Genomic DNA, 26,582 nt, shown 5'->3' with positions numbered 1-26,582 from the left:
CAGGGAGTTTGAAGTGCTATGGTGCAGAGCAAACAAGATGGAAACGATGACCAAGATGCTTCCTGAAGCTTACCTGTCAGTATATAGAGTTGCTGTGGCAACCTGAAGATTAGCAATTCATAGGAAGAGTAGAGCGAGACAAAACCTTAAGTCATGGCTGTCATTACAGTGGAATGGGTGCCACCAACACCTGGCAACCTCTATTACTTCAACTTGTTTCTTTTCACGCTTGGAGGAATAAAATGCATAAAAGATTAATATGCATAGTAAACCTTTTGGTAAAATAGGTATGTGTTCTGAATTTCAGATGAGTAAAAACTTTGTTTCCCTCTACTTAAATCAATATCAGTTATTAATGTTCAGAGTGAGGTTGCCATCCTACTTTTGGTAGAATATAAACTATGATGCAAGGATAAAGATAACATACAGCATTCTCTTCCAAATGAAGAAAAAGACATAGGTCGTTGTGCGTTTTTAAAAATTGTGGTCCCTGTGGGCAAGACTCTTCAAGTATCAGTCTGGGCTTGTGCCTTCCCTCCACTCCATATCCGTCTTTCACCTTGAATAGCAACAAGTTCTGAATTCTGTTAGCTCTTAAATGGAAGGTCTTTGTACCCCCCTCCCCTTGTTAAGTGACGGAGTATTTTAAGCTTATCCAAGTGCATGTACAACACACAGATGTGAATGTTAAGAGCACACCATTGAGGTTTCTTTCTGGGAGAGGATGGCTACTCTGGTTTCTAAATATAGTTGCATAATTTATGCATAGTCTGTACTTCAGTCATTTCATTGACACGTAGGATTTCCAACATCAAAATATCATTAGAGTTGTCCTCCTTAGTTATTCACTTAAAATGTTAGAGATTGATGGGTACATAAATCAAAAAGGTATTTAACTTTTACCCACTTGTCACTGAGGCTTAGCTTTTGTCTCAGCTCCATTTAAAAAAGCACAAACATTAAAAACAAAAACAGCTATGCAGCATTTTCTAGGTTTCTCTTTTACAGTGTTTAATAAACTGTTTACATTTTTCGCTGTGGAAGATGTTTTCCAAGTATGTGTTTTGAAAACAGTTCAAACTGAACTTTGCTTGGGATTTTCTGGAGTATAGGATCTTTTGAAAATCTTCTGTTTCTGAATGTCACAAAAATGTATAGTTGCAGTAAAACCATAGCAATCAGTTTCTGACAGGTGCATAGAGTCTGAAATTAAATCTAAAGGACTGATGTGTTAAAACACATTAAATATTTAATATCAAAGATCAGCCTATGATTTTTTTCCTTATCTTTCTGAAGGGCACAGTGAACTGTCCATGGTGTTTTTAAAGAGTTGTACTTGTGAAAGGGTCTATTCAATTTAAACCAGGATGCAGAAATCTAGGTTATGGCTAAGAGGATGAGAAAACAAATAATGTGCTCAGCTTCTATAACTGATTTGATAGCTTAGCTGCCATGTTGTCCCTGTTGAGATGAGAAAGCTTTGATTGGTATATTGCAGCTTACTGCTGCATTGGGCATTTCTTCAGACCAGTTTAGTGTTGTAATTGGAGATCATCTTCTTGAAGATGGAGCCTTTTATTTTTGTGGCTTTCCGGGGAGTTGTAATGCCTGCCTGCTTTCCCTTCTAATCAGGTATTTGAGAGCTACGGCTTTGGGTCAAATAAGCATTTTCATACCTGATTTTTACACTATTTTAGGTAACCTGAGTATTATGCTTAAATGGAAAACTATCCTGAATAATCCGCTTTTAGGAAATAGTCTGCCTGAAAACAACAGACTATTCCAGCATTTTCCAGTATTTGCTGAATTTGAGAGAAGGCACTGATATCTGTAATTTGTAAACCAGTTCAAATTGTTTTTCTTGCCTGGACATGCTTGTGGACAAGGGGATAACTGCTTTTTTTAAGTTTAGTTGTGTAATTTTATTTGTATGCCCAGATGTCCTTCAATTTATTTTCTAGGGCAGTAATAACAGTAGCAAGATTTTAAAGTTAACTACCGGCAGAGTCTAGTAAGGATTCCCAGGACTGGTCTGGGCATAAGCCTGTGTGTGGATATGTGACCAAGCACTTATTCTGATTTCAGAAAATCATTGTACAGAAATATTTAAATGGGGGGGCTATCAGGTTTTACTGTTGAAATGTGATCCCTTTTGTATCTGGCAGGCCTCATGCAACAATTTTTTTTTTTCCTCTCCTTTAAGTGATCTCTGAAGCTGTCAAGTTCGTTCGCATGAACCGTGTTTGAGGGAAACAGGCACACTTTTCTCTGCCAATGCATGCTGCTGATGACATTTTTAGAATTAGCTTTTTCTCTTCCCCCACCCTCCTAGAAACTGAACTTTTATTTAAGCTCCCTGCTGTTAACATTGGAAAGAAAGTTTCCTGTGCCAATGTTTGCCCAAATGGAAGAAAATGTTTGCATTTTGTATGCAGTGTTCATAAACTTGATGAGTCTAACAGTTTGGCACCGCTGGTGAGCACGTCTGCTTGGAGTTCTGAAGGGCAGGCAGAAGGGGTGTAGGGAAGCACTGCCGGGCCGTAAGAAGGGCGGCTGAGAAGCTCCACCTAGAGGTGTGAGGTCAGGAATTCAGAATTCACTTGGCCAAAGGCTTTGAGGGTCTGTACTTAGGACAGACATCTCCAGTTTTATCAGGTAGTTAGCTGTGAGTAAAAGAATTTTTTTTCCCTTCCTTGATTTGGTTGATGTTAGCTGAAGTCCAGAATTAACTCAGTTTTTCCAGGCAGGACTGTTTTATTAAAGCCATTTGGCCCTCTTTTTCTGTGGTATCAGTTTTAGTTGTGAAGATCTTGTCAAAGTTTTCTCTTCAAATTCTCTTCAAATTCTCTGCTCTGGAAAGTGGCTCCAGTGCATTATATATCTGTATCACATTATAAACACATTGCAAAAAATCATTGCAGTTTGATTTAACATGAAGTCAGAAAATTTTATGTGTGATGCAGCAAAGAACAAAGAAAAAAATTTTTCTGCACAAGTGAGTCATTAGCATAAAAAATAGGCCATTGGGTGATAAAGGGTGTGAAACCAGTGGAGAAGTAACTGATAAGTGAATGGCAAATGACCTAGACAGGGATCCAAGCAAGAAAGATGTGTTCCAAGAACCTGTGTAAGACGATTTAGGAAGAAGCACTTTTCTTTGGCCCCCATCCTCTAGCAGCATTGAATCAGGTATATGAAACTGCTTTGGCTTGGCTCACCACCGTAAGCCAAGATGAACACGGCATGGGTCATTAAAATTTACAGCTCAAATGTAAATAACTCAGGACCCACAAACAACAATTAAAAAACCAACTGTGGTACTATGTGGAGTCAGGTCCTCTGGGCCTCTTTGAGGGGGGAACCTCTCCGGTTTTGGCTGGAGACCTGTCCATCTGGATACAGATGGTTCTAAGAGCTTTTTAATGACCTTTTCTAATGCTGGTGAATGTGTCTTTGGACATCGGAACCAATGGATGAGGAGGGTGGAAACAGCAGGATGGTGGCAGCTGAGGAATTAAATGTCCCGAATTTGTTAGACATCTGCAGAAACATGCAATTTGTTGGGCAGGAAATTGTAAACAAAACAGACTGAGTCAATTATCAATACACCTGTGACACCCCAGGATGCCAGCTCTAGTAGTATAATGGCAACTTTAAAAAGTCCATACCCCCCGGAGCAACCTGTTGAATATTTCAAACGAGTGCCAGGGCTATTGGACGCATCCTTTGCCCATGGGGCCACAGCCTGGCTGACAACTTTCAATCAGCAGAGGAGCAGAAGGATGTTCAGAATCCTCTGGAAGAAGTCAGTTCCAAATGTTCTGCTATTATGTGATTCCTTGTTTATGTGGCAGTCTCCTGTGTGACTGTGTCTTTCCTTGTTACATTATACCCATTGTTCTAAATTCCAAGTTAGTGGCTCTTAACCAGTAGTGTATATCAGAGCATCTAAAGCTGAGGATCTTAAAAAAGACACCTACTTAGGGACTTATCCCTGGAGAGTCAAATTCAGTAGTTGTGGCATGGGACCCTGGGCACAAGTACTTTTTAAAAATAATTCTGACTGAGAAATAGTTTCATGAGTACCTTAAGATAATCCTGGGGAGTGTGAGGTTCTGAGCCAGGTCATGGAATCTCTCAAACTGAATTCATTGGTCAAGAAAATCAACTCATTATAAAGATAAGAAAATATATCATTTAAAACTTGGGCACAAATGAGATGAAAATGGCAAAGGGCAAAAATTTGCTTCTCTGCCTGTTCTCCATGGTAGAGCCAACTGACTGACTTTTAGTTTGGAAGCAAGCCACTTCCTGGATCAAGCATCTGTTCCCAGCCCTGGGTCATCCCATTTAAGGTTCTTCCTGTCATCATGTTCACCCAGTTTAACTAATCAGATTATTGAATCTCAGGGGCTCATTTTCAGGTTCATGGTCAAAGATTTCTTAATCCTCTAGAGTATTCAGTTAATTTCCTACTTAGAAGACCAGATGGGGTATTGGTTTTTATGAACCTGAAAACATAGCTTTCATTAACTGGGAGATTTTTGCAAACTGAAAATCTCTGGTGATTATAATTTGTAATTATTATGAATTGATTTTAAAAATATGAAAGGAATATGTCTCTTTATGGCGTGTTTCTCAAAGGCAGGGGATGGGCATCAGGGAATCCCCAACAAACTTTCTTTACCTTCCACTGGGACTGGTGAAAGGGGACAGGGTAAAAATACTTAAAATTGCTTGTGTGATATCATGTAGAATGAAATAAGCCAGGCAGAAAAGACAGATATTGTGTGATCTTACTTATATGAAATAACTAGAATATGCAAATTCATAGAAGCAGAAAATAAATTACAGGCTATTGGTGAAGTGGAGGGGGACATAGAGGGTTAATGCTTCATGGGTATAGAGCTTCTGTTTGGTTTGATGGAAAATGGATGTGGTGATGGTAGTACAACATTGTGAATGTAATTGACACCACTGAATTGTATACTTGGGAATGGTTAAAATGGGAAATTTTATATTTTACGTATGTTGCCACAGTAAAAATTTTTAAAAAAATTACTTGTGTGCTTCAGAGTATGAGGTATTAACTACTCTTGTGAGAAGGGAGGGTGATAGGAGGGATTTTAAACCAAGGGACAGTCTGTGAGGGAAGAGACTGATGGCTGGAAATTATTTAGTAGCTGGAGAAAGCCAAATGTGTGTAATTGTGAATAGTATAAGGGTAAGATGAATGAGGAAGAGAATTCCAAGCATAAAACCTCAAAGGGAGGGGTTGCATTTAATATGCTGTCAGCAGCAGACCACAGTAAAATGAAAGACCTGTTTTGGTTTTTGTTAACACATTTACATTTTCACCCCTTGGTAATCTTGTCTCACGTCGAAGACGTCATCGTGCATTCGTTTATAGGACCCAGTTAACAGTACAGTCTTTTCTTCCCTTATGCAGTATTTGTATTCTCAGTTATGATTTAATGGGTTCCTGAATCTCGTATCTTTAGTAGATTATGTTGTATAGTTTATGTAAATATTTGTCTTGAGGTGCTATAAGTACTGTTCCTATAAAGTCTCACATTTGAATTGTTCTATTGCCATCGCTCTGTTTAAATTAAGCCCTAATCTCTGTAGTCCTATTGTGAAGGCCTCACTTTTGGCTTGAGTTTAATGGAGATAGAATTTGGTTGGTTGCTTAATGTAGTATATTTAATTTAATTTTTCAGATGATGATAAACATTGGGGTTTGGGCTGTAGGCTCTTTGACATTAATATGTATAAACCCTGATCTCAAGTATGGAGCAATTTCAAGTGGTACACTGAATGCAATTTGCAGCAGGATTTTTTTTTTTTAAAGGAAGAATATTTCTGGTTCAGATTCGGCTGTGGATCTTAGTTGAAGCAAACTCCCAAATGGCTCATGCTTTCCTGAGGCTAATAGAATTTTTTGGAAGCCTGGAAGGGTAGTAGTTTGATATTTTTCTCTCAGTTCTCATGTACTATAGGCTTTTTCTAAATATAGCCATCTTGAGTGTAAATAGATCACATGAAGCAGTGGACTAGTGGACTGCCTGTTCTTATTAAGGGTGATAATCTAAACCACTTGAGTGTTCCACTCCCCTTTTACCCCCAGGCTATACTATTAAAGAAGTTTCATTTTCTTCTGTGGATTTATCAAAATACACAGAGCGTAAGCATTGAGTGGTAAGTGACCTTTACATTCCAGGGATGGGTAAGGCAAATGTTTTTCTTTTAGTGTCTTCATACGATCTTACTTTGTTGAAGAAAGGCTTTTTTTTCATATGTGAAGGGTAGGCAAGGAGGGTGAGCAAATTTTTCTTCATGCCAAGTTGAACTCCTTTCCTATTCATCATATTGCTTCTTATCCACTTCTGAGTTAAGTATTAATGATTCAGAGCTCCACCATAAGTTGAGGTAGGTAAGTGTAAGTAAAGCATCTTTTCATTCCAGGACTCCTCTGCTTAAAGAAGGCTTGATATGCTGAAATCTGAGTTATACGTATCAGGAGTTATACGTATCAGGACATAGTTGCTTTAGCACAGTAATGAATTACTTTGTAAAGATTCACCACAAGTTTCCTATAAACAGTGAGTCCCTTAGTCATATAATGCATGATTCAATTAAAAATGTTTTGAGTTGCATTTAAGTTTTTAGGAATTGACTGTCAAGGTGATTTAACAGTTTAATGAGCTACTGGGAGAAATTGCAGTCTCCAGCCAGACAGTTTTCAGGTGAATTGAAATCTCTTTTTTTCCTTGGTGGTTAAAGAAAGACATGCACTGGACCACATTTTTTCTTCTCCTGTCTTTCTACAAACATACCTACACTTTACATATCCAATAAGTTCAAAATCTCTTTATATTTAATAAATGTAGGGAAACGGACTTTGGCCCAGTGGTTAGGGCGTCCGTCTACCATATGGGAGGTCCGCGGTTCAAACCCCGGGCCTCCTTGACCCGTGTGGAGCTGGCCATGCGCAGTGCTGATGCGCGCAAGGAGTGCCGTGCCACGCAAGGGTGTCCCCCGCGTGGGGGAGCCCCCACGCGCAAGGAGTGCGCCCGTGAGGAAAGCCGCCCAGCGTGAAAAGAAAGAGCAGCCTGCCCAGGAGTGGCGCCGCCCACACTTCCCGTGCGGCTGACGACAACAGAAGCGGACAAAGAAACAAGACGCAGCAAATAGACACCAAGAACAGACAACCAGGGGAGGGGGGGGAATTAAATAAATAAATAAAATCTTTAAAAAAATAAATAAATAAATAAATGTGCATCTCGAAAGCCACTGAATTCATTAAAAAGCCTTTTTGCTCTATTGTTTTAGAAACTTCCCTCCATCTCACCTCTACCCGCACATTAAACGCAGTGCCCTTTGGCAGATAAGGTTAAATCCAAACAATAATTACGGAGTAGTTTGAAAAGTCAAAATACTATATGGCATATTTTATGATTTCATTTGTTTACTAGCTGGTCATATCTCATTGCTTACCTGACTGTTCAGATAGTGAGTAAAACTTGACAGGTTTTTCTGTGTTTGTCGATAATCCTTTTAATTAACCAGCATGCTGGGGCCAGTGGCTACAGTCTCTAATGGTAGGACTCAAAAAGTTAGGGCTGTGGCTGAAACTCAGCTGTCTGTGTTCATGTAGGACTGAATACTAAGATACTGTACACCAGATGAATCTAAATAATGTAGGGTATGTTATCTCTGGTTGTTGGTTCTGTCTCTGCTTTTTAAATACTGATAAGGAGAATCTACAAGAATACTAGATGTGATTTGTGCTACTTGAGTTTGCTGTTACCCAGCAGATTTATTCATTCCATGTTTACAGTCTGAGCGGTTCACTTCATATCAGGGTTTAGTGATTCTGATGGGCAAAAATAGAAATATATTGTTTCATATTTTTTTACTCTGGAGATTTAATACAGGAAAGCAGCGGACAATTGGCCAAAGATGCCCAGCTTTGAATATGATTCTTCTCACAAAAACGTGTCTTTGATTATCTCTTCATAAATACATGACCTCGAGCTAAAATTTTCTGTCAGTGTCTTCAGTGAAGTTGTGTATTAATGGTTTGACTTGGCATTATCAGTAGAAGAGCTACACTGCTACAGTATTTAAGCCACATGCCAGACATGGCAGGTGCTGCAATAGATAATAACAAATTGAAGGTCTTTGCAAACAAGCCCCATATTGCTTTCTCACCATCATTTGTCTTTTGGGGCTTCTTTTGCATGGATACATAAGGAATAGGATGAAGCAAATACAATGAGGTAGATATAAGATCTTTCAACCCTAAAATCACCTTGGTTTGTCTGTCTTTCATGTAGTTTCTTCCAGGAAGCCTATCCTGAGAATCCCAGTTGAAATCAAACTCTTCTTAAAGAATTTCCATTACTCCTTCTTTTCACAACTGTTGTTACATATTACTTATTTGCTTTGTATGCTAATTTGTTTTGCATATGCCTTTTCTTCTAGTCTTTGCAAACTCACAACTCAAGCAAACTCCAAAACATAACGTTTTTTATTTAGTTTTACCTACTTCCCACAGCACCTAACAGATGCAGCAAACAGATACTTAATCAATGTTTAATATATGAATGACTGAATGCTAGGTAAAATTAACTATCAACTCTTGGAGAAGGAAAATGAGTATCATAATAGCCATCATTTAGTTAGCCATTTACAAATTAAAAATTGCTCTCATGAGTTATCTCCTTTGCTCTTCATAATAGCACCATAAGGTAGGAAATATTCCATTTTCCAGGTGTGACAACTGTCTGAGGTTAAAAGATTTGCCCAAAGTCACTACATCTACTGTGTGATTCAACAGAGATTTGAACCCAATTTTTTCAAGCACAACCTTTTCCCATATTAGATGGCTTTGCTAGAAGATATTCTAGTTCTCTGACACTCAAGTCTGAAGTTGTGAGTTCCTTTTAACATCCAGGTCGTGTAGAGGAGATCCTCCTTATTAGAGGGTAATTGATGCCTAGAAAAGGTCACCAAAGTGAATCTACTTAAAGCAGGGACCGGAATTTCATCATAAATAGAGATAAAGAGATTTGATTAAACTTTTTCATGAATAATGAAACCAGAAAGGAAGAATATTATTTTATCTTCCATTTAACAATACTTAAACTATCGTTGTAACTCTGTGCTTACACTTAAAACTAGCAAACAAAAAATTGTGTGTTGATTGCTTTCCATTGTTACTTTTCTGACAAAGTTGGATGACAATACCACAATGTCATTCTCTTCACTTTAAGTACTTAGCCTGTCTGTCTTCATCTTTGTGGATTTCGCCTTCTGGCTGTTATTTGGTCTAACTTTGCTAGATACTCATTAGTTAGCTATTTTTGCTTGTGATTCAAGCAGTCTTTATCATCCTTTTAATTGATTTCATAAAGTTCTGTATCTTAGTGTTTCAATTGTATGTGGCCACCTGTTTTCTTTGTATATGCATTGTAAAATCTTTCAGGGACCTTTAAAGAATGTCTTTCTATGGAGGGGATACCCTGTAATGTTAATTGAGGGGGATTACTCTGCGTATTAGTGTATTAATGCTATGATAACTTTTGCCTCCTTACTGTGGGGTCTGCAATGATGACTGTTAGGATAACTAGTACTCCCTGAACTGATGAAAATACTGTATAATTAAATGTCATAAAGATGTCCTCCTTAACATAGTAGAGGTTTTCTTTTTCTATTCCCCAGTCGCATACTTTCATGAAAATCAAAGTCCATTGGGTTAAATATAATTGAACCTGGGAAAAATAAGCAAACGGTTCTCGAAGAAGACTTCATTTTGCATGTATGCTATCTTTTCTCTTTCCTTATTGTTAGACACAATGTATAAACATATAAAATGAAAAAAATGTGGAACGCTTCACGATTGTGTGTAATCCTTGAACAGGGACCATGCTAATCTCTGTACCTTTCCAATTTTAAGATACGTGCTGCCGAAGCGAGTCCAAAGACTTCATTTTAATGCAATATTTGGGTGATTTAATGGATTAATAATTACCTGCTCTAGATACATACATTTTTTTGAGCAGCATTTACATAAAAAATTACTCTTTCTGAGTGTGGTGTCATAAGACTGGTGGTTGGAGTTAAGAAGTGAACTCTGGAGCCACACTGCCTGGGATCTTATCCTGCCTCTGTCATTTACTAGCTGTGTGAGCATGTTCAAGTTAGGTATGGGTATTAGTCAGCCAAAGCAGTGCTGATGCAAAGTACCAGAAATCGGTTGGCTTTTATAAAGGGTATTTATTTGGGGCAAAAGCTTACAGTTACAAGGTCCTAAAGAGTGCAACTCAAGGTTACTTCCTTACCAAAATAGGTTGTCACATGTTGAAGCAAGATGGCAGGCAATGTCTGCGAGAGTTCAGCCTTCCTCCACCCTCTTAACGCTCCATGGTTCAGTTTCTTCTGATCTCAGCGGTAGGCTGGTGTAGGGCTCCTTTCTCTTCCCATGGCTTGTCTCTTTCCTGGCTCCGCTGCTCTGTTGGCTTCACAGGGTCAGCTGTACACTCTCAGGCTAATGGCTATCTCTCTTCCTCTGTGTATCTTCTCTGTGTTCTTGATTGAGTGTCCGTTTATATAGCCCACCAAGGGCGTGGGGACTCAAACAGAGTTGCCCTAATGATGTGGTCGAATCAAAGCCCTAATCTTTTTTAAAAAATTTATTATTTTATTACATTCAGAAAATATGAGGTCCCCATATACCCCCCCCTCCACTCCTCCCCCCATAGCAACAATCTCCTCCATCATCATGAGACAGTCATTGCATTTGGTGAATACATCTCTGAGCACCGCTGCACCTCATGGTCAATGGTCCACACCATAGCCCACAGTCTCCCACGTTCCACCCAGTGGGCCATGGGAGGACATACAATGTCCGGTAATTGTCCCTGCAGCACCATCCAGGACAACTCCAAGTCCCGAAAACGCCTCCACAGCTCATCTCTTCATCCCATTCCCCACACCCAGCAGCCACCATGGCCACTTTCTCCACACCAATGCCACATTTTCTTCGATTACTAATCACAATAGTTCATGAATAGAATATCAGTAAGTCCACTCCAATCCATACTCTACTCCTCCATCCTGTGGGCCTTGGATTGGTTGTGTCCACTCCACATTTATATCAAGAGGGGGCAAAGCCCTAATCTTAACAATTTTATCAAAGGCATTTTAGCTGAATCTAATACAGTCAAAGGGTATCATGCCCAGAGGAACAGACCAGATTACAAACATCATCTATATCTCTTTTTAGAATTCATAAATAATATCAAACTGCCACAGTATGTAATCTCTCTCTGCCAAAATTTCCCTGTCTGCATAAGGGGACACTTACAATACCTTCCTCATAGAGTTGCAGTGAGAATTAAATGAATTAATAAATGCAAAGTCTCTAGAACAGTGTCTGGCCCATAGTTAGTACTGAATAAGTGTCAGGAGTGGTGATCATTTTAAAATATTATTACTCTTGTACGGTTTTTGCAGAGGAAGAAAACCCAAAGAAAACTTTTGAATTGGAACGAGAACTTTGGGGGCTACCTTTTGTTTTGTTGCGGCAAGGCAAACATCTTATAAATATTTGTTGAAAGAACGAAACTGTCTGCTGTTGAATGACATATAAAAGTTTGTAATGTTTTTAAGCAAACATTTTTAGATCTTCTTAACATTTAAGTATATTAAATGTTGTTTATGCAAATCATCTCTTTCCTCCCTGTCTCTCTGTTCTCTAACCCTCACCCCCAAACCCTCCTGCACCCCCCGGTATTTCTTCACGTTTTTAACAAGAAATTTTAAAGTGAGTAATTTAATGGCTGAATGAAATGGTCGTTTTTAAGTTCTTTTCTCATGTGTAAATGCAGCAAAAGTTCTGTGAGAATTTACTTTCAGTTGATTATTTGTTTTTGGTTTTAGGAGGGATGATGACAGACATGAATTCAGGTGTGAATGAAATTTTGGAAAAGATAAATAGCACCATTTCTTGTGGAGAATGTTGCATTCTTCCATTATGGTGCGTGGCTGTTTATTAGCTATATTTAGTGGGTCAGGACCCTTGCTGCTTGTAAAATACCTGTGGCTTTGAGTTGTTCCAGGACATGTTAATGGTAAATTATGTTGTCTAAGTAAGGACCTCACTAGATCGACAGGTTGCATCTGTAACTCTAGTGAAGTAGACAACATGTCAGTGACACAGACTGCCTGTGAATCATTACCTCTCAGCAAAAGGAGAGAAGCAGTTTTGTAGCTAAAATATGTCTTGCACGAGCCCCGTGCTTTGGAATTAGTTGGAAGATTGCATTGTTCTGCCTTCTGTAGACATGGAATCGATAATCACTTTTAAAAAGCAAACTCAGCATAACTTTTAAAAAATTACTTGTTTGTGTCACAAAGCATTTTATAAAAGCAGATTCAGTATTAATTTTGTTGTTGCTTAAGTCTGCATCATAGAGCTAGTTATGTGATTTTTCACATCAACTTGATTTAGTTGTGAACCAACAATGGCTTATATTGCTAAGGAATGAAAACTAGAATATTTCCAAGATTTACGATAACAAAATATTTTGAAATCTGTCATTTAGGATTTTGTAAAAATGTTTGTTTTTTGGACATGCAGCAAGATTCTTCATAGAAGTGAGATAACAAGTAGAATAAAGGGATATAATTTCAGTCTTAAGTTATTATTTGAATTCAAAACATTTGCTGTGTTTTCATTGACCTTGTATTTTTGTCAAACTCTGCTCTCCATTTGGAGAAATGAAACTTTAGCAGTTTAGGAAGTCCACATTTGCCAAGGAGAGTATATAAAAATTATAGGCTGGAAATGAATGATGATTAACTTAGCTTCTGTAAAACTCTCCTAAAATAGGATTTCTATGTTCTTTGGCCACAAGGACTTGCACTTTTCTTAATTGTTTATTTTCAGGGTGAAATTAGGTCAGAGACTGCGTGGGGCAATTTGTGAGTAGACTTAGTTTGCTGTTTTAGTACCACATGGCAATTGGTAGTGAGGATTTCCTAATTCTTAGCACATTCCAGTTTTAAGTTAAAAATGGAAGCATTTCCTATCATTCCAAAACTAAATATAGTAATGAAATTTTTTCTGAAGTTAGGAACATTATCAAATCTGATTTGATGTGTGTAGGATAGTGCACATTCATTGAGTGGTACAGATTGTGTTAAATGGGCCTGAAATAATGTTCAGGAAAGAGAATCACTTTCTATTCTTCTTGACACAAACAGTTTGTCACAGATATGCATTCCTATCCCTACCTTGTTAGTGGAGTCGTATTTTTCATTACAAGTTGTATGCAAATTTCTAGTTTTTCTTGATTAGGTTTACATGAATACATTGCAATTATAGACCAGGTGTTATTAATATATGGTGATTAAACATGTAATTAATGTGTAATTACATAGTGAGAGATGTGCCAGAGCTGGGCTCTATGCTGATTTATTGTATGGGTGCTGCATGCACAAAGACATAGTTAAGATTTTATGCTGAACATTTATTCCCACTGTAAATCTGCAGTGGTTTGTTGTCAGGGTGTATGCTTTTTCATTTAAGTGCAGGAGAAGCATTTATTTAAAAAAAAATTTTAACCGCCCCCCCCCCCTGCAGCTTGCTTGCTGTGCATTCGCTGTGTGTTCTTCTGTGTGTCTGTATTTTATTTTATTTTTATTTATCCCCCCCTCCCCACAGCTTGCTTGCTTGTTTTTTTATCCCTCTGTGTCCATTCACTGCATGCTCTTCTGTGTTTTCTTTTTACTTGTCTCCCTTTTTTTTTTTTGTTGCTTCACCTTGCTGAATTGGCTCTCTGTGGCAGGCAGGCTCCTTTCACAAGGAGGCTCCTGGATTTGAACCCAGGGCCTCCTATATGGTAGGCAGGAGCCCAACTGATGGAACCACAGCTGCTTCCCAGAAGCATCTTTATGGTTGTGGAAGCAACTGGATGATACTGTCTTTTACTCTGGCTGTATCAGATATCCCACCTAAAAGCATCTTTATGGTTGTGGAAGCAACTGGATGATACTGTCTTTTACTCTGGCTGTATCAGATATCCCACCTAAAAAAACAGCACAGTAGAAAGGCTTGGTGTGATATGGCCCTGATGCAAGCCACGTTCTGGAATTCACAGGTTGTAGATACATACTAGTATATGAAGCTGTATGGTAAACTAATCTGTTAAAGAACCTGTTCTTTTCTCTTAGGTATCCTCTTATGTGCTGGATTAGTTCACCTCCTAGCTAAAGCACTCCTTTCTCATAAATCCAGGAGTACCTTTCTGCTTTGTTTGCTCCCATCTGTGTCTACCTTTTCCTTGTCCATTCCATCGTCATTGCTTTTTTTTTTTTTTTTCAAGCTCAGTCAACAGGCAGCATATCCTCTCTGTTTTCTTTTTGGCATTTATTCTGTTGCCACTCCCTCATCCTCCTCTGCTCTCCCCCAGTCCCTCTCCTCACTGTATGTTTCTTTGCTTTAGAAAGGGATTCTGAATTGAACTATGCCAAGAAACGAAAAATTGGCAGTGATACAGCATTATGACTTAAGGGGAATAGAAGCAGGTTAGATTATTGAAATCTTTTGGACCTGAGAAAGTAACAGGAGTAACTGAATTGGTCTGGGATATGCCCTTTCTCCAAAATTGTTTTCCCAGACAGAGACATTAGCGGAGAGAAGCTAAGGAGCATGGTTTTAAGAGTCTTCTAATAGACATGGCATCGTTGATGGGCAAATGAGTTCAGGTCCTAGTTGATTTGGAGTCTGCTCAAAACATTGTGCAGCATTTTGTTTTCAATGTTTTGGTCAGGATGTTGGGGATGGCTCAAGGGCTCAGTAACTACCTGCATATAATTTTGATTTGAGTGCTTAAGTAGATGTGTTTCCTGAAAAAAACATGAGCATTAAAGGTTGACTTGGATTCATATGCGGCATGTTTCCAAGGGGGACCTGGGAACAGATGTGTTGTCTGCTCTGAATGCGTTGGGATCCATCCATGTTTTGCTTACAGACCCCCTTCTGTCTGGTGCACTCTGCCCTCTAAAAGCTTCCTGAATTGCTTTGTAAACAAGGCAGCTACTACAGCTGCAACTGTTGGATTTGGACTTTTGCCAGCTTGAAATTTATCCCTGCCCTAATGCTATATATCTGGGAGCAGGCAAAGTGGAATATATATATTTTTAAAGCATATGGAAGCATTCTCCCAGGAAGATTGCTTTGAGGATAAAGGAGCTCAGAATCCTTAAAACTGCACGCAAACACCTTGGATCTAAGTGGACTTTTTTCTTTGCCACCTGGCCAGATTTTAGCCCCTTTGGTTTAGTTTTCCCTAGTTACATAGCTGGGCTACTGCTTCATTAAAATCCCATAATTCTAATGCCCTTTATCTTGGTGGGCCCTTGGGGTTCAAGAGGACTTGGTCCAGTCTCTTGAGTAGAGGAATATTGTTTTTTAGATTCCTTTGTTTGGTATGCTAATATTTAACAATGAAAGAAAAGAAAGACAAGACAAAAGAAAACAAAAAGCCAAGAAACATGAAAGGGATAAAAGGGAGAATGGGATTTCTTAAGAAATCTGGTTTGGGGATTAGCCCTACCTGGCAGTGGCTTTGGTTGCTGTATGCTGCGTGGCTTTCACATTTCCTTTGTATACACAGAGGTGTTCTTTGAGTGCTGAAATGCCAGTGTTTTTCAAAAATTGAAGTTTAGTATAGCTTTATTATATTCTTGGCTTGTTGATGAATTTGCCATTTAAGCCTCTTTCTTCCTCTTCCCTTATCTAGCGTTTGAAGTCTTCTGCTCAGGTGGACTCCTTTATGCCTTCTCACTAGATCAGGATTAAAAATATGTTCATTGTTCATCTCTTCATACACTTTATAGCTATCTGGGTTTCTGTTCTGACCTCTTTGAGCTGATGATGTGTTTGCCAGTCTGTGTGCTTTTGGTTTGTTTCATATTAACGGATTAGAACTAAAATCTATTTCATTTTAGTAGCAGCAGAAAGCACAAATTCTGAAGGTTCCTGCCAATATTCTCTTTTTGGAACAAATCAAAATGCAACTTTTCTATTGGAATAACTATTTTCTGGCTGTCATCCCACTCCCCTTCCCCCACCCCCCAGCTTCTGTGTGATGTAATAATGATGATATAATGATGATTCTTTTATCTCATGGTTTTGATTATTTAGAAGCACTTCTATATAAGAGGGATGTCTTAAGTAATTTCTTAGCGTAGACTTGATTATGAATAAGTGCTAGACGGAGGAAATGTAGAACCTTTGTGGAGTACTGTGGAACAGTAAAAGGAGGATTAAGTGAGATTTCCCAGTATTTCGATGGGGGCCCATCTTCCTATGGTCATGTAATTTTGGATCAGTGAGCAGCACAGTTGTGGGCTTCCCTGCTGAGTGTGGCTGCTCCTTGTCTTAGAACTGAGTGTTGGCTTGCATAGTGGGGTAGAAATCCAGGCCTTCATTGATTTATTCCTTTTGGTTCCAGTCCCAGATCTTGAACTGTGCAGGGATTTCAACTGATCAGGGAGAGCCAACGAGCCATAGTGTGAAGAAATGAGCCATTGTGCTTCTGCAAAATTTGTTGTTGGAGGAACTAAAATCGACACATTTTCTTTAGGTAGAGGAAGGTTAATATTATGAGTGGTTTTTTTTTAGGGGACACCATTCCTTCATTCCCATTCCCAAGGTTCAAGTGTAAAATAAGAAACACTGTGGCTTTTGTTTAAGCTGTTGCCAATACCAACATTTACCACCTCCTTCAAAGTTGGGTTTTTTTTTTTTAAAAGGGCTCTGACTGAAAAATTTGCTTGGGGCTGAAACTTGTCATTCAGTTTTTGAGCCCACTAGCAAGTACCTCCTCCCTTTAAAGCAGTAATTTTTTTAAGCTAATTAAGGGGCTTATTTAGCATTTCAAATTGTTTGCTCTTGTTCAATATACAAAAACTAAAACTCTGGCTTTGGATGACAGCCCATTGTTTCAAAGATCAATGTGAAATAAAAGTAGTCCTTTTTGGCACAGGTTTTGAAACATTCCAAATGTAGAGGGTCAGCTTGTAGGGTGCTTGCTGTATTTAAGGCTATCAGAAATGGGGAGATCTATATATCTAATTTTGGCAGCATTTAGTGAAGACGAATGTTCTAGCCTTCCTCCATGGAGATGCTTCTGGCTCACATTCAGTGCTGTGCTGTAGTTCTTTGTCCTTAAAGTGCTGGTGGATCTGCATGGAACCTCTCCAGGTACTTGAACTTGAAAGACAGAGGAAACCAGAGACCTGAACTTTTTCCTTTGTGAAATTAATATGTGAGAGAAATGGATTCCATGTCCTTGGCCTCCTTGTTAGCATTACTGCCCAGCAGAGCACACCCTTTTGGAAAAGCACAGCCAAAAGGTGAATGGGTCTTTTTAGCCTTCAGCCGTATCTGTAGAACTTTTAAGACTGACCTTCGGAGCGGTGAATCCTAACAGTTACTCATGGTGAAATCCAGCAGCCATAGAACACAGTACTTCAGTGTGGTGTAAGGGAAGCTGCCCCTTTCTCTCCCTCTTTCTTTCTCTACCTGAAACTAGATTATTAAATTTTTATCATGCTTCCTCAGTTGTGTGGTATTTTACATTATATACATTATGGGATAGTGATGTATAAACTGACATTGATTATGGAAAATGTGATTTTATTTGGTTATTTAATCTTCATTAAAGGTATCGTAAATGATCTGATTTTTTAAAAAAACACCTCTTTAAAATATATTTTCTTCTTAAATATATTCTGGGGTCTAGCATACTCCAGAGGGATTTGGTTAAATTTTTCCTGGATGTCCTAAAGAAACAAAGGAGTATATGAATAATGAGGAAGTATTTGGGTAAATTTTTTTTAAGGAAACAAAAAGGCAGCAATATTTTTAGAATACTTCGGGTCTAAAGATAGTCATATTTTTTTAATACCAATATAAAATCAAGGAAAAAAAAATACCATGATAAAACTGCAAAAAAAAAAAATCACAAAAAAAAACACAACAAAAGTGAAGCAAAATCCAGCTGAAGAGTCATTTATAGTAAATGCCCATATTTTATTATGCATATTCTGTTTGAAATGAAAATTTTAAATTTATAGAAAAGTATCTAGAATATGGGAAGTACTTACATAACAATCAAACCATAACACTTTCTCCTGTCTTAACACTTTACCATGTTTGCAGATTACCTCTTTTACTTGCCCCCTCCTCCCTCACCTCATTTCCCAACATCCCTCCTTAGGGTTAAACTAGTCCTGAATTTAGTGATCTTCACTTGCATATCTGTTTTTGACATTTTCCTACAAACCTGTGTAGCCATATATACTGTGTAGTATTTTTGCAAGTTTTCAATAAAATATTAAGCATAATGATATCGAGGTTATCATGCTGCCATATTCTGAAATTTGCTTTTCGCCTCCATCCTTACTTGTGAAATTTCTTCATCTTGATGTGTTGTTTCTCTGCAGTTCATTTATCTCCACTGCTGTCTGTATATTACTCTTTGTGAATATACCATTTTTTGTTTATTCTCTAGTTTTGGACTCTTATGCCCAGTGCTGCAGTAAACATTCTTGCACGTGCCATCCTGTTTATATTTTCTGCTTTTGAACACATGTAGGGATTTCTCTAGGGTCTCCCTTGAAGGGGTGTTGCTTTGGACATCTACTTTACCCGATAAAACTAGTCCTCTCCGACCTGGTGGGGGCTCGTGGGTCCTTGCACAGGCCATGTTTGAGAACCCCTATTACTTCATTTTTCTCCCATGCTATATTGTTAGATAATACAATTTTGGTCAATTTAATGGTAGTAAAAAAATATTGCCTTGTTTTAATCTGCATTTCCCAGACAAGTGAGGTCGAGTTACCGCGTATCATTTCATATTTATTTGTCATTTGGGTTTGCCTGATCACATTCGTCCTCTGTTTTTCTGTTGTGATTGTTGTCTTGCTTTTTGATATGTAGAAATTCTTTATGTTCTGAATACTAGTCCTTTGTTTATATGCATTTCAAGTCAGTGGCTTTTCATTTTACTTTGTTTATGCAATCTTTTGTTGTATAAAAGTTTTAAATTTTAATGTAGGCAAACTCAAACTTTTCCTTTATGGTTTGTGCTTTTTGTATCTCTTTTCAAAGGCCTTCCCTACCTCCAAGGTCATAAAAATGTCCCAAATGTCCCCCCCCCCCTCTTTTTTTTTTTCCTTAAAAGTTTCAGAGTTGTGCTTTTTACTTTCAGTTAACTTATCAGGAATTTTTGTATATGGCATGAAGTAAGGGTCTAAATTTATGTTTATTTTAGGAGACACAGGGGATTGATTCTGGGACCTCGAACATGGGAAGCAGGCACTTAACCAACTGAGCTATACACACCCCTTCTAATTTTATTTTTTTTCCATGTGGATATTTTATTATTTCAGCACCACTTTTTAAAAAAACATTTTTAAAAGAAATGTCTTTTATTTTGAAATGTTAAAACAAATTTTAACAGTAAAAAAAGAAGTGCAAAAAAAATAATAAAATCATATATGCCTTTCTTCCAGGTTCCCCAAATGTTAGCATCTTACATAACCACAGTAAAACCACCAAATCATAAAGTTAACATGGGTTCAATACTATCTATCACCTGATCTCCAGACTTTGGTCAAATTTCACCAATTGCCCCACTAATAATAACCTCTGGCTGCTCCAAGATTACACATTGCATTTATCTTGTCACGTCGCTAAACTCCTCCAACCAATGACAATTTTTCAGTGTCTTTTGTCTCAAGATCTTGGTTCTGTTGAAGAGTACTGACGAGACATTTTTGAAAAATATCCCTCAATTTGAATTTTTCTGATGTTTCTTCATGATTAAGCTTAAATTATGCCCCGTCCCCCCTGTTTTCCCCAAGAAAGTGATATGTTCTTTCCTGTGTATCACATCTGGAAGTTCAGGATGTTGATTTGTGCCATTTCATTTGTCGAAGGTGGTATCTGCCAGCTTTATCCACAGTAAAGTCACTACTTTTTCTTTGTACTTTTAGCATCCATTTTTTATTTTAGTGTTTGTCTAATAGTGATTTTCTATTTCCATAATTCTTTGAACATGTATTATTAGTTAGAATTCTGTCAGCACCATTTAGTGAAGAACCCATCTTTTCTCTACTGATCTGTAACTCTACCTCTATTGCTTCATTAGAAAAACCATCAAATCCCTTTAATTGGTGTTTGTACCATTTTGCCTCCTCACCAGCAATCTACAGAGGGACTGGTTCTCTTTGGCCTCTCCAGCAGAATGCATTGTCAAGCTTTTGGCTTTGGGCTGGTCTGATCAGTGAGAAATGAAAGTGTTGCTCTTATTATGAGTAATATGTTTGGGTCATTTTCACTTACTCTTCTGTGTACTCCCTGATACATTTTTGCTGTTTTACTTTGGAGTTGTTGATATTTTTCTTTTAGATTTTTGAGGAAATCTTGGTATGTTAAGCTATCCTTTTTTGATATAAGTTGCAAATATTTTTTCCAAGTATGCCATTTGTCTTTTTTGCTGATAGAAGGTCTTGCTGTGCAAAAGATTTTATTTTTCTTTTTAAAGAAATTTTTATGGAGAAAAACTTATTACTCTTTGATTTTATTATTTCTGGATCTATTTTTCCTTCTCAGTTTATAATGAATCATTCAGGTTCTCTTTCTGTACTTATTTGGTTTCATTTTTTATATTTAGATCTGAAGTCCATTTGGAGCGTATTCTTGGTGTACAAGGAGGAATATGGGTGCATTTAGTCTTTTTTTGCAGTAGCTTTCCAGTTGTCCCAACACCATTTATTTAAATGCCCATTTTTTCCTTCCACTGATTTGCAATGTTACCTCGATTATATATACTAACTTTCCATGAATACTTGAGTCAGTTTCTGTGCTTTTTTTTTGCTTGATCCCATTGGTTTATCTGTTTATCCTTGTACAAAACCACACTGTTTTACTTGTAGAAGTTTTGTAATATGTTTTGCTGTCTAGTTGAACTAACCCCCACCCTTGCACCAACACATGCATACAAATACACACATACACACATGGTTTTTCTTTTCTTTTTCAGGTTTCCCTGGGAAATCTTTGTTTGGGTTGTTTGTTTCAAATTTAAATTTTGACGTTTATAACCACCATATCTAGTTCCAAAAAATTGCCTTTTCTTTGCTATTTCTAAAGATTTTCTTTGCTTGCCTAGTGTTGACCAACTTTTTGTTTATGTGTCACCTATGCTTAAGGAGGATATATATCATCTGTTTGCTAGGTGCAGATTTTTGTATGTGTATATCTCATTTTTAGGTATTGAAAGTTTACGTGGGATTCCAAAGCAATTTAAAAATACGTTTCAGGTTCACAGTTCTCCTACAGTTTGGTCCCATATCAAGGGTTCCTCATAAAATGTCAGGGGGGCAACTGCAGGGGGACAATGAACCATCTGAAGCTGTGTGGAAAAGGCTTCTATGTGCCTTTTTTTGGATAGAGGAACCATCTGTTCTATCTCAAAAAGACAAAGAATGACCATACTAGGTTAAGGTAAGAAAAAATATTGGACTTTAAATATTCAGTAATATAGAATAAGGGGTAGGCTTGAAAGTTTGAGAGAGATGACAAAATAACTATTATACTATTGTGTTTGGAATATATTGATTATAAAATGAATGGGTTTTAGTGTTTCAGTAGGTAAACTTTCTAAGAGGCAAATGTCTGTATTTATAATAATGGCATTTCCTCTCATTTTTCTTTTAGGTAAGTGAGAGTCTTGTACTTCGATACATCTGCTTCCGAATGGATGGGCGTTTAAGATCCCATACCTTGTCTCCGAGGTCGAGGTGTAGTAAGTTATGGTTGATGTGTGTGCTGTGGGCTGCTCTGGGCAAGGGGTTTGGCTTGGCTGAAGAAAATAGACCACTTCCTGTGAATGCTTTGCAACTTATTTGTTATTTGTGTTTTGTTAAGAACGCTGTGTATGGTCTCTGAGATTACGTAGTAGAATAAAAAGAGGATTCCCACTTTCCAGAAGACTGGACTTCAGTAAGGATCTTCCAGACAGACCTGAGGTTTTAGATTGTATTGGGTTTGAATTCAGCTCCCCCATTACTAATTGTGTGATAGGCCATTTGAGTATCCTTACTCTTCCTTAGTTTCCTCATTTATGAAGTGGATATAATACTTACCACATCCAGGTTGTTGGAAGGGTTAAATCAGAAGGTAGCTGTCCTTGTCACAGTCTTCTGCATTTTATAGGTTTTGATTCTCATTTCTTCTTTCTAGTTCCAGGTCTTTACCCGGAGTCTCAAAACAAAACTAAAGCAAACAAAGCAAAGCAACCTAGCAAGGTCCAGAGACCAGTTCTCTTAACTGAAGTGTCTGGCTGTGGTTCAGGGAGTCTTGGAGATAAGACGCCACAGGATTTTGGAGGAATCTGTAGTGGGTCTAAAAGGCATTTCCCAAAGCAGCAGACATCCCCTTGAGCTTCACAGTCACGTAGTTAAGTATGGCTTAGGTAGTGCAGCTCAGGTATTGGTTCACAGGTGGCCTTGGTTGAATCTGTGTGACTGTATTACAACATTATGTTGGGAAAATATTCCTTTGTTTAATCTAAAGTGAAATTCAAACAAATGACTAAAGAATGTAAGCTGACATCTTTTGATCTCATGTGATTCTTTAAATAATTGCCACATTGTTGTGTTAGGAATTATCTAGTTTTCTGCCCTAGTAAACAGATGAGGGATATTCATTGAGAAGGGGAAGTGTACACTATCTGGTTTGGAAAGTAGAAGAGAGCTGTGCTTAAGTTGGAAAGACATAATCAGAAAAGAGAGGGGCAATGCAGGCCTGGGCAGTTTAGTTTGTGTAGCTGAAATACCTCCTACCAATGGCAAAAGGCCTAACTGGAAATGTCCCTCTCGGAGGAGAGGCTAGGGGCCAAAGGAGACTACAGTTCATTGCGCATTCAGAGATTAAAATATCTCCAAATTAGTTCCAGTGAATCGTTTTAAATTATTTTAAAAGCTCTTTATATTTTAATCAGAGCCTATTCACGACCAGTTAATTTGGATGGCATGTTCTAAAATTACTTTCCTCCAATGATGTGTTGTGCCAGTGCCATAAGAATGCAGAAAACCCATGAAAGAAGGCAGTGGGAAGTATGAATGTACCAAGGAGCTGTCAGTTTTAGTCAAGTGTTTATTGGTTTAAGAGAAGATTAGGATTTAGTTCTTGCTACCTGATTGAGATGGAATAATGGTAAAATTGCTGCTCTGGGAGAGAGGATGGGTGGCTCTATGAGACTCAGAGGTCTGGCATTTTCCCAAATATTCATGGAATACTTGATGCTATGGCATTGGCAATGCTTTGTACCTGCTTCTCTATTTGATGTAGCGTTTGGTTAAGAGAAGTATTGCTTTTGCAGTCTTTGGTACCCTCAAAATTTTGAATCAACCATTTTGCTCATCTTTCCTACAGTTAGTAATATTGTAGGTCTTGTTAAGGAAAGTTCAAACGGCATGGAGAGCCTCCTTAGTCACTAATGTAAACGTCATAGCATAGGTATCTCTTACTGACATGTTAGAAAAAAAAGTAAAGCTAGTTGGATCCCATGTTGGCCGCCCCCCATTAGACTTTGTTTTTTCTTACTACTTCAAGGCTAATGAAACTGAAGCCCAAAGAAGGAAGACTTGCCTGAGGTCACAATACCATTTTGGTGACAGAATTGAAACAAGAACTTTAGGCAGGTGCTTTAACTGATAGCATTCTTCATACTCAGATCCTCTTTGATTGGGGATGAGATTTGTGCTTTAAAAGTATTATTAGCATCTGGATGTGTAGACTCGACCTTGTGAGGGAGGACAGCATCATCTCCCTGGGAACAAGGTACAAGGGATAGTAATGTTCAGTGTTTCCACCCCCGCCAATCTTGGCTGAAGTTACCAGAATCCATCTTGGAATGTTGTGTTTTATCCATTAGTTACTAATCTTATATGCTTGGGAAGAACATAGGAGGAGAGAGAGATGGACAGGATGGGTTTTTAAATTATAGCACTTACTAGCAACTGCTAGTTAAGAATTTGTTGGCAGTTTGTTAGCATTGCATTTGAAAGCAATAACACACTCAGAGTTGTATTCAAACACTGAGATAAATACATCAACCTAAATTCATGGTTTTGTTTTTTTTCCATGTAGCTGCTAATTATTGAACATAACGAGGCTTATTCATAATTTCTTTTCTCCTGCTTGATAGCCGTAATCCTGTATTTGTGCTGCTGTCATTCCCATGGTAACAGACTAATGTCTGAAGCCTAAGATTATTAAATACAGAACAGTACATTAAAATAATGCTAAGGTTCGGACTTACAGAGAGACTTTCACACTGGGGCAAACTTTAAAAAAAAGAACACTTATACAAAAAGCAATTTACTTGGCCAGTAATGTTTAGTATTCCCATAGCCATTATGGAAGAGATTTGTTTGAATTATAGCCTTTTCCTTCCCAGCCCATCATTTCCTTTGGCTTTGCAGCCAAGTCTTAATCTGGTGTTTATGATGTCAGTCTGTTGCCATGGGAGTTATTCTGTCACAGATGCATTGTGACTTCATTGCAAAATGGACGCAGAAGAAAATTTTAGGATGGAAGAGAACAACTCTAAAGTTAATCTCTAGCCTATCTGTTCTACCAAGAGGTATTCCCTTCACATTTATGTGTACTAAAAAAATAAAATAAAATTAGGTAATGCTTTGTCAAAGGCTGGCCCTTCATAAATGTCTTTGAAATCACCAAAATGCCAAAAACTAGCACTGAGGAAAAAATGTTATGCAGCTCGACCTTAGGTCTTTGAAGAGTAGTCAAGATTTATGTTTTTAATCCTATGCTACAGTAACAAAGTGCAGCCACGTTTGTAGCACCATAAATTGATACACTGATTGTTCCGGTTTTCTTGTATGAGAATTTCTTATATCTTAAATCTAATGTTGCATGCACAAGGACAGATTTCTTGCCTAACGCCCTTTGCTTCCACCACGGATAGCAACTGCTTCTTTACTATTCACAGAGGTATGTGGATGCTTTGCCAATCCGAGAGTTGTATTTGAAGCCAAATTTTGTAGTGCTCATAGCGTGTTAGCATTATGGTCCCTCAGGGGCCCCTTCATCATCTGGTATCTGGGACATTCTCCCATTTGGATGGCATAAACATAATCTATACTGTTCCTAGGGATGAGAGATTTCCACAGATTTAAGCTAAGTACACAGGTGGTGCTGTGTACACGATGAACTCTTTGAATGTCATGAACCAATAGTGCAAATAGAACACCTGTCCTTAAATAATTTTTTTTTTAAACACAGGGGAGAGAAGAAGCTAGAAAGGAAGAATATGCTATGTAATGAATAAAATCATTTGGACCATGTTTAAATAATATGTACAATCAGAAAATGAACTATAACGGGCTTTTTTAAAATTGGAATTACAGGGTATAGCATTTCCTTCTCCCTGCTTCTTTGTCTTTGAATTTAATGGAGGATATTAAAAAAAACACTAAGGGAGGTGAGGCTAAGCAATATTATGTTCTTCAAACTATTCTATTGCTGGCATTTTGTCACTGGAAAACTGTGGTAGTCACCATAGAATCTTCATGACTTCATTTTGAGTTGGTAGTAAGACCGTCTCTCTCCCTTGTGTTCTCGCTGGAATCAGCAGCCTTCTTAAGGAAGATGCTGTGTAGTAGAAACTAATGTCAGCATAATATGCCATGAACCCATATAATGATTTTTTTTCAGCATTTTGTTGAGCCAGCTTTAGTAACAGCAATGAGTATGTGTGTGAATGATTTTCTTTAAGCTGCAGGTATAGTTAATGCATTGGGTTGGTGATTTTTTTTTTTTCCTTTTCTTTTATGAATTCCCTGGGGTGACACCTGTGGTATATTGTAATGGAGGTGAAAGAGTTTGTTTGGTTTCTATACTTACTTTATGTTAGTGTTTTCAAACCTGGGGAATTTCACCACATCCTGATGTCCAGTTTTACCCCCCAGAAATTGTGATCTAATAGGCCTGAGGTGTAGCCTGGGCTTTGGAATTTTTAAAAGATCTTCAATTATATTATATAAAGACAAGTTTGGCAACTCATTGCTTTATGTATAGTAATGTCTGAAAACTGAAATATCAAGGGCAAGCCTAAATATCACTGATGTTTTTGATATTTACAAATGTGCTTTGTCATTCTATATTATGCTGAGTCTCCCTGGCACTCTCTCATTTCCGCTCTCATAAATACATACATTGAAACAAGCAAAAAGTTCTTTCTCACCATTAAAATAAGCAAAAAGCTGTGGCCCACTAATTTTTCCCATTCTTCTGAAATGAGAACAATTGACAAGCACTGATTACCCTCTGATGTTTTCTTTGACATTTTCCTTTTGTCTTTTTACAAATTGACTCCAAATATTAGGAGATTCTGAATCAAGACTATTAAGCAAACAAAAGTCATGCAGCTAGTAGGGAAAAAGAACATAACTCCCATTTTAGAAACTTG

General features: G+C 37.9%; 1 protein-coding gene and 1 non-coding gene across 8 annotated transcripts in view; one reads left to right on the top strand and one right to left on the bottom strand.

Moving 5' to 3' along the window:
- The window catches only part of CADM1 (cell adhesion molecule 1), a 330,101-nt gene that overhangs the window by 82,896 nt on the left and 220,623 nt on the right, over positions 1 to 26,582 (top strand). The window contains exon 1 of one of the 7 annotated variants that reach the window (XM_058289341.1): positions 17,337 to 17,430. The exons of the other annotated variants lie outside the window; for them this stretch is intronic. Coding sequence (XP_058145324.1) covers positions 17,352 to 17,430 — 79 coding nt within the window. The 5' untranslated portion in view covers positions 17,337 to 17,351. Of the gene's footprint in view, positions 1 to 17,336; positions 17,431 to 26,582 lie in introns of those variants that run through there. 7 annotated transcript variants of the gene reach the window in all.
- LOC111765957 (U6 spliceosomal RNA) lies at positions 9,883 to 9,984 on the bottom strand. Its single transcript, XR_002798149.1, has one exon. It is a non-coding gene; the product is annotated as a U6 spliceosomal RNA (small nuclear RNA).

This window comes from Dasypus novemcinctus, chromosome 27 (genome assembly GCF_030445035.2).
Source record: "Dasypus novemcinctus isolate mDasNov1 chromosome 27, mDasNov1.1.hap2, whole genome shotgun sequence".
Classification (NCBI taxonomy): Eukaryota; Metazoa; Chordata; class Mammalia; order Cingulata; family Dasypodidae; genus Dasypus; species Dasypus novemcinctus.
This window is presented reverse-complemented; position numbering and strand designations above follow the sequence as displayed.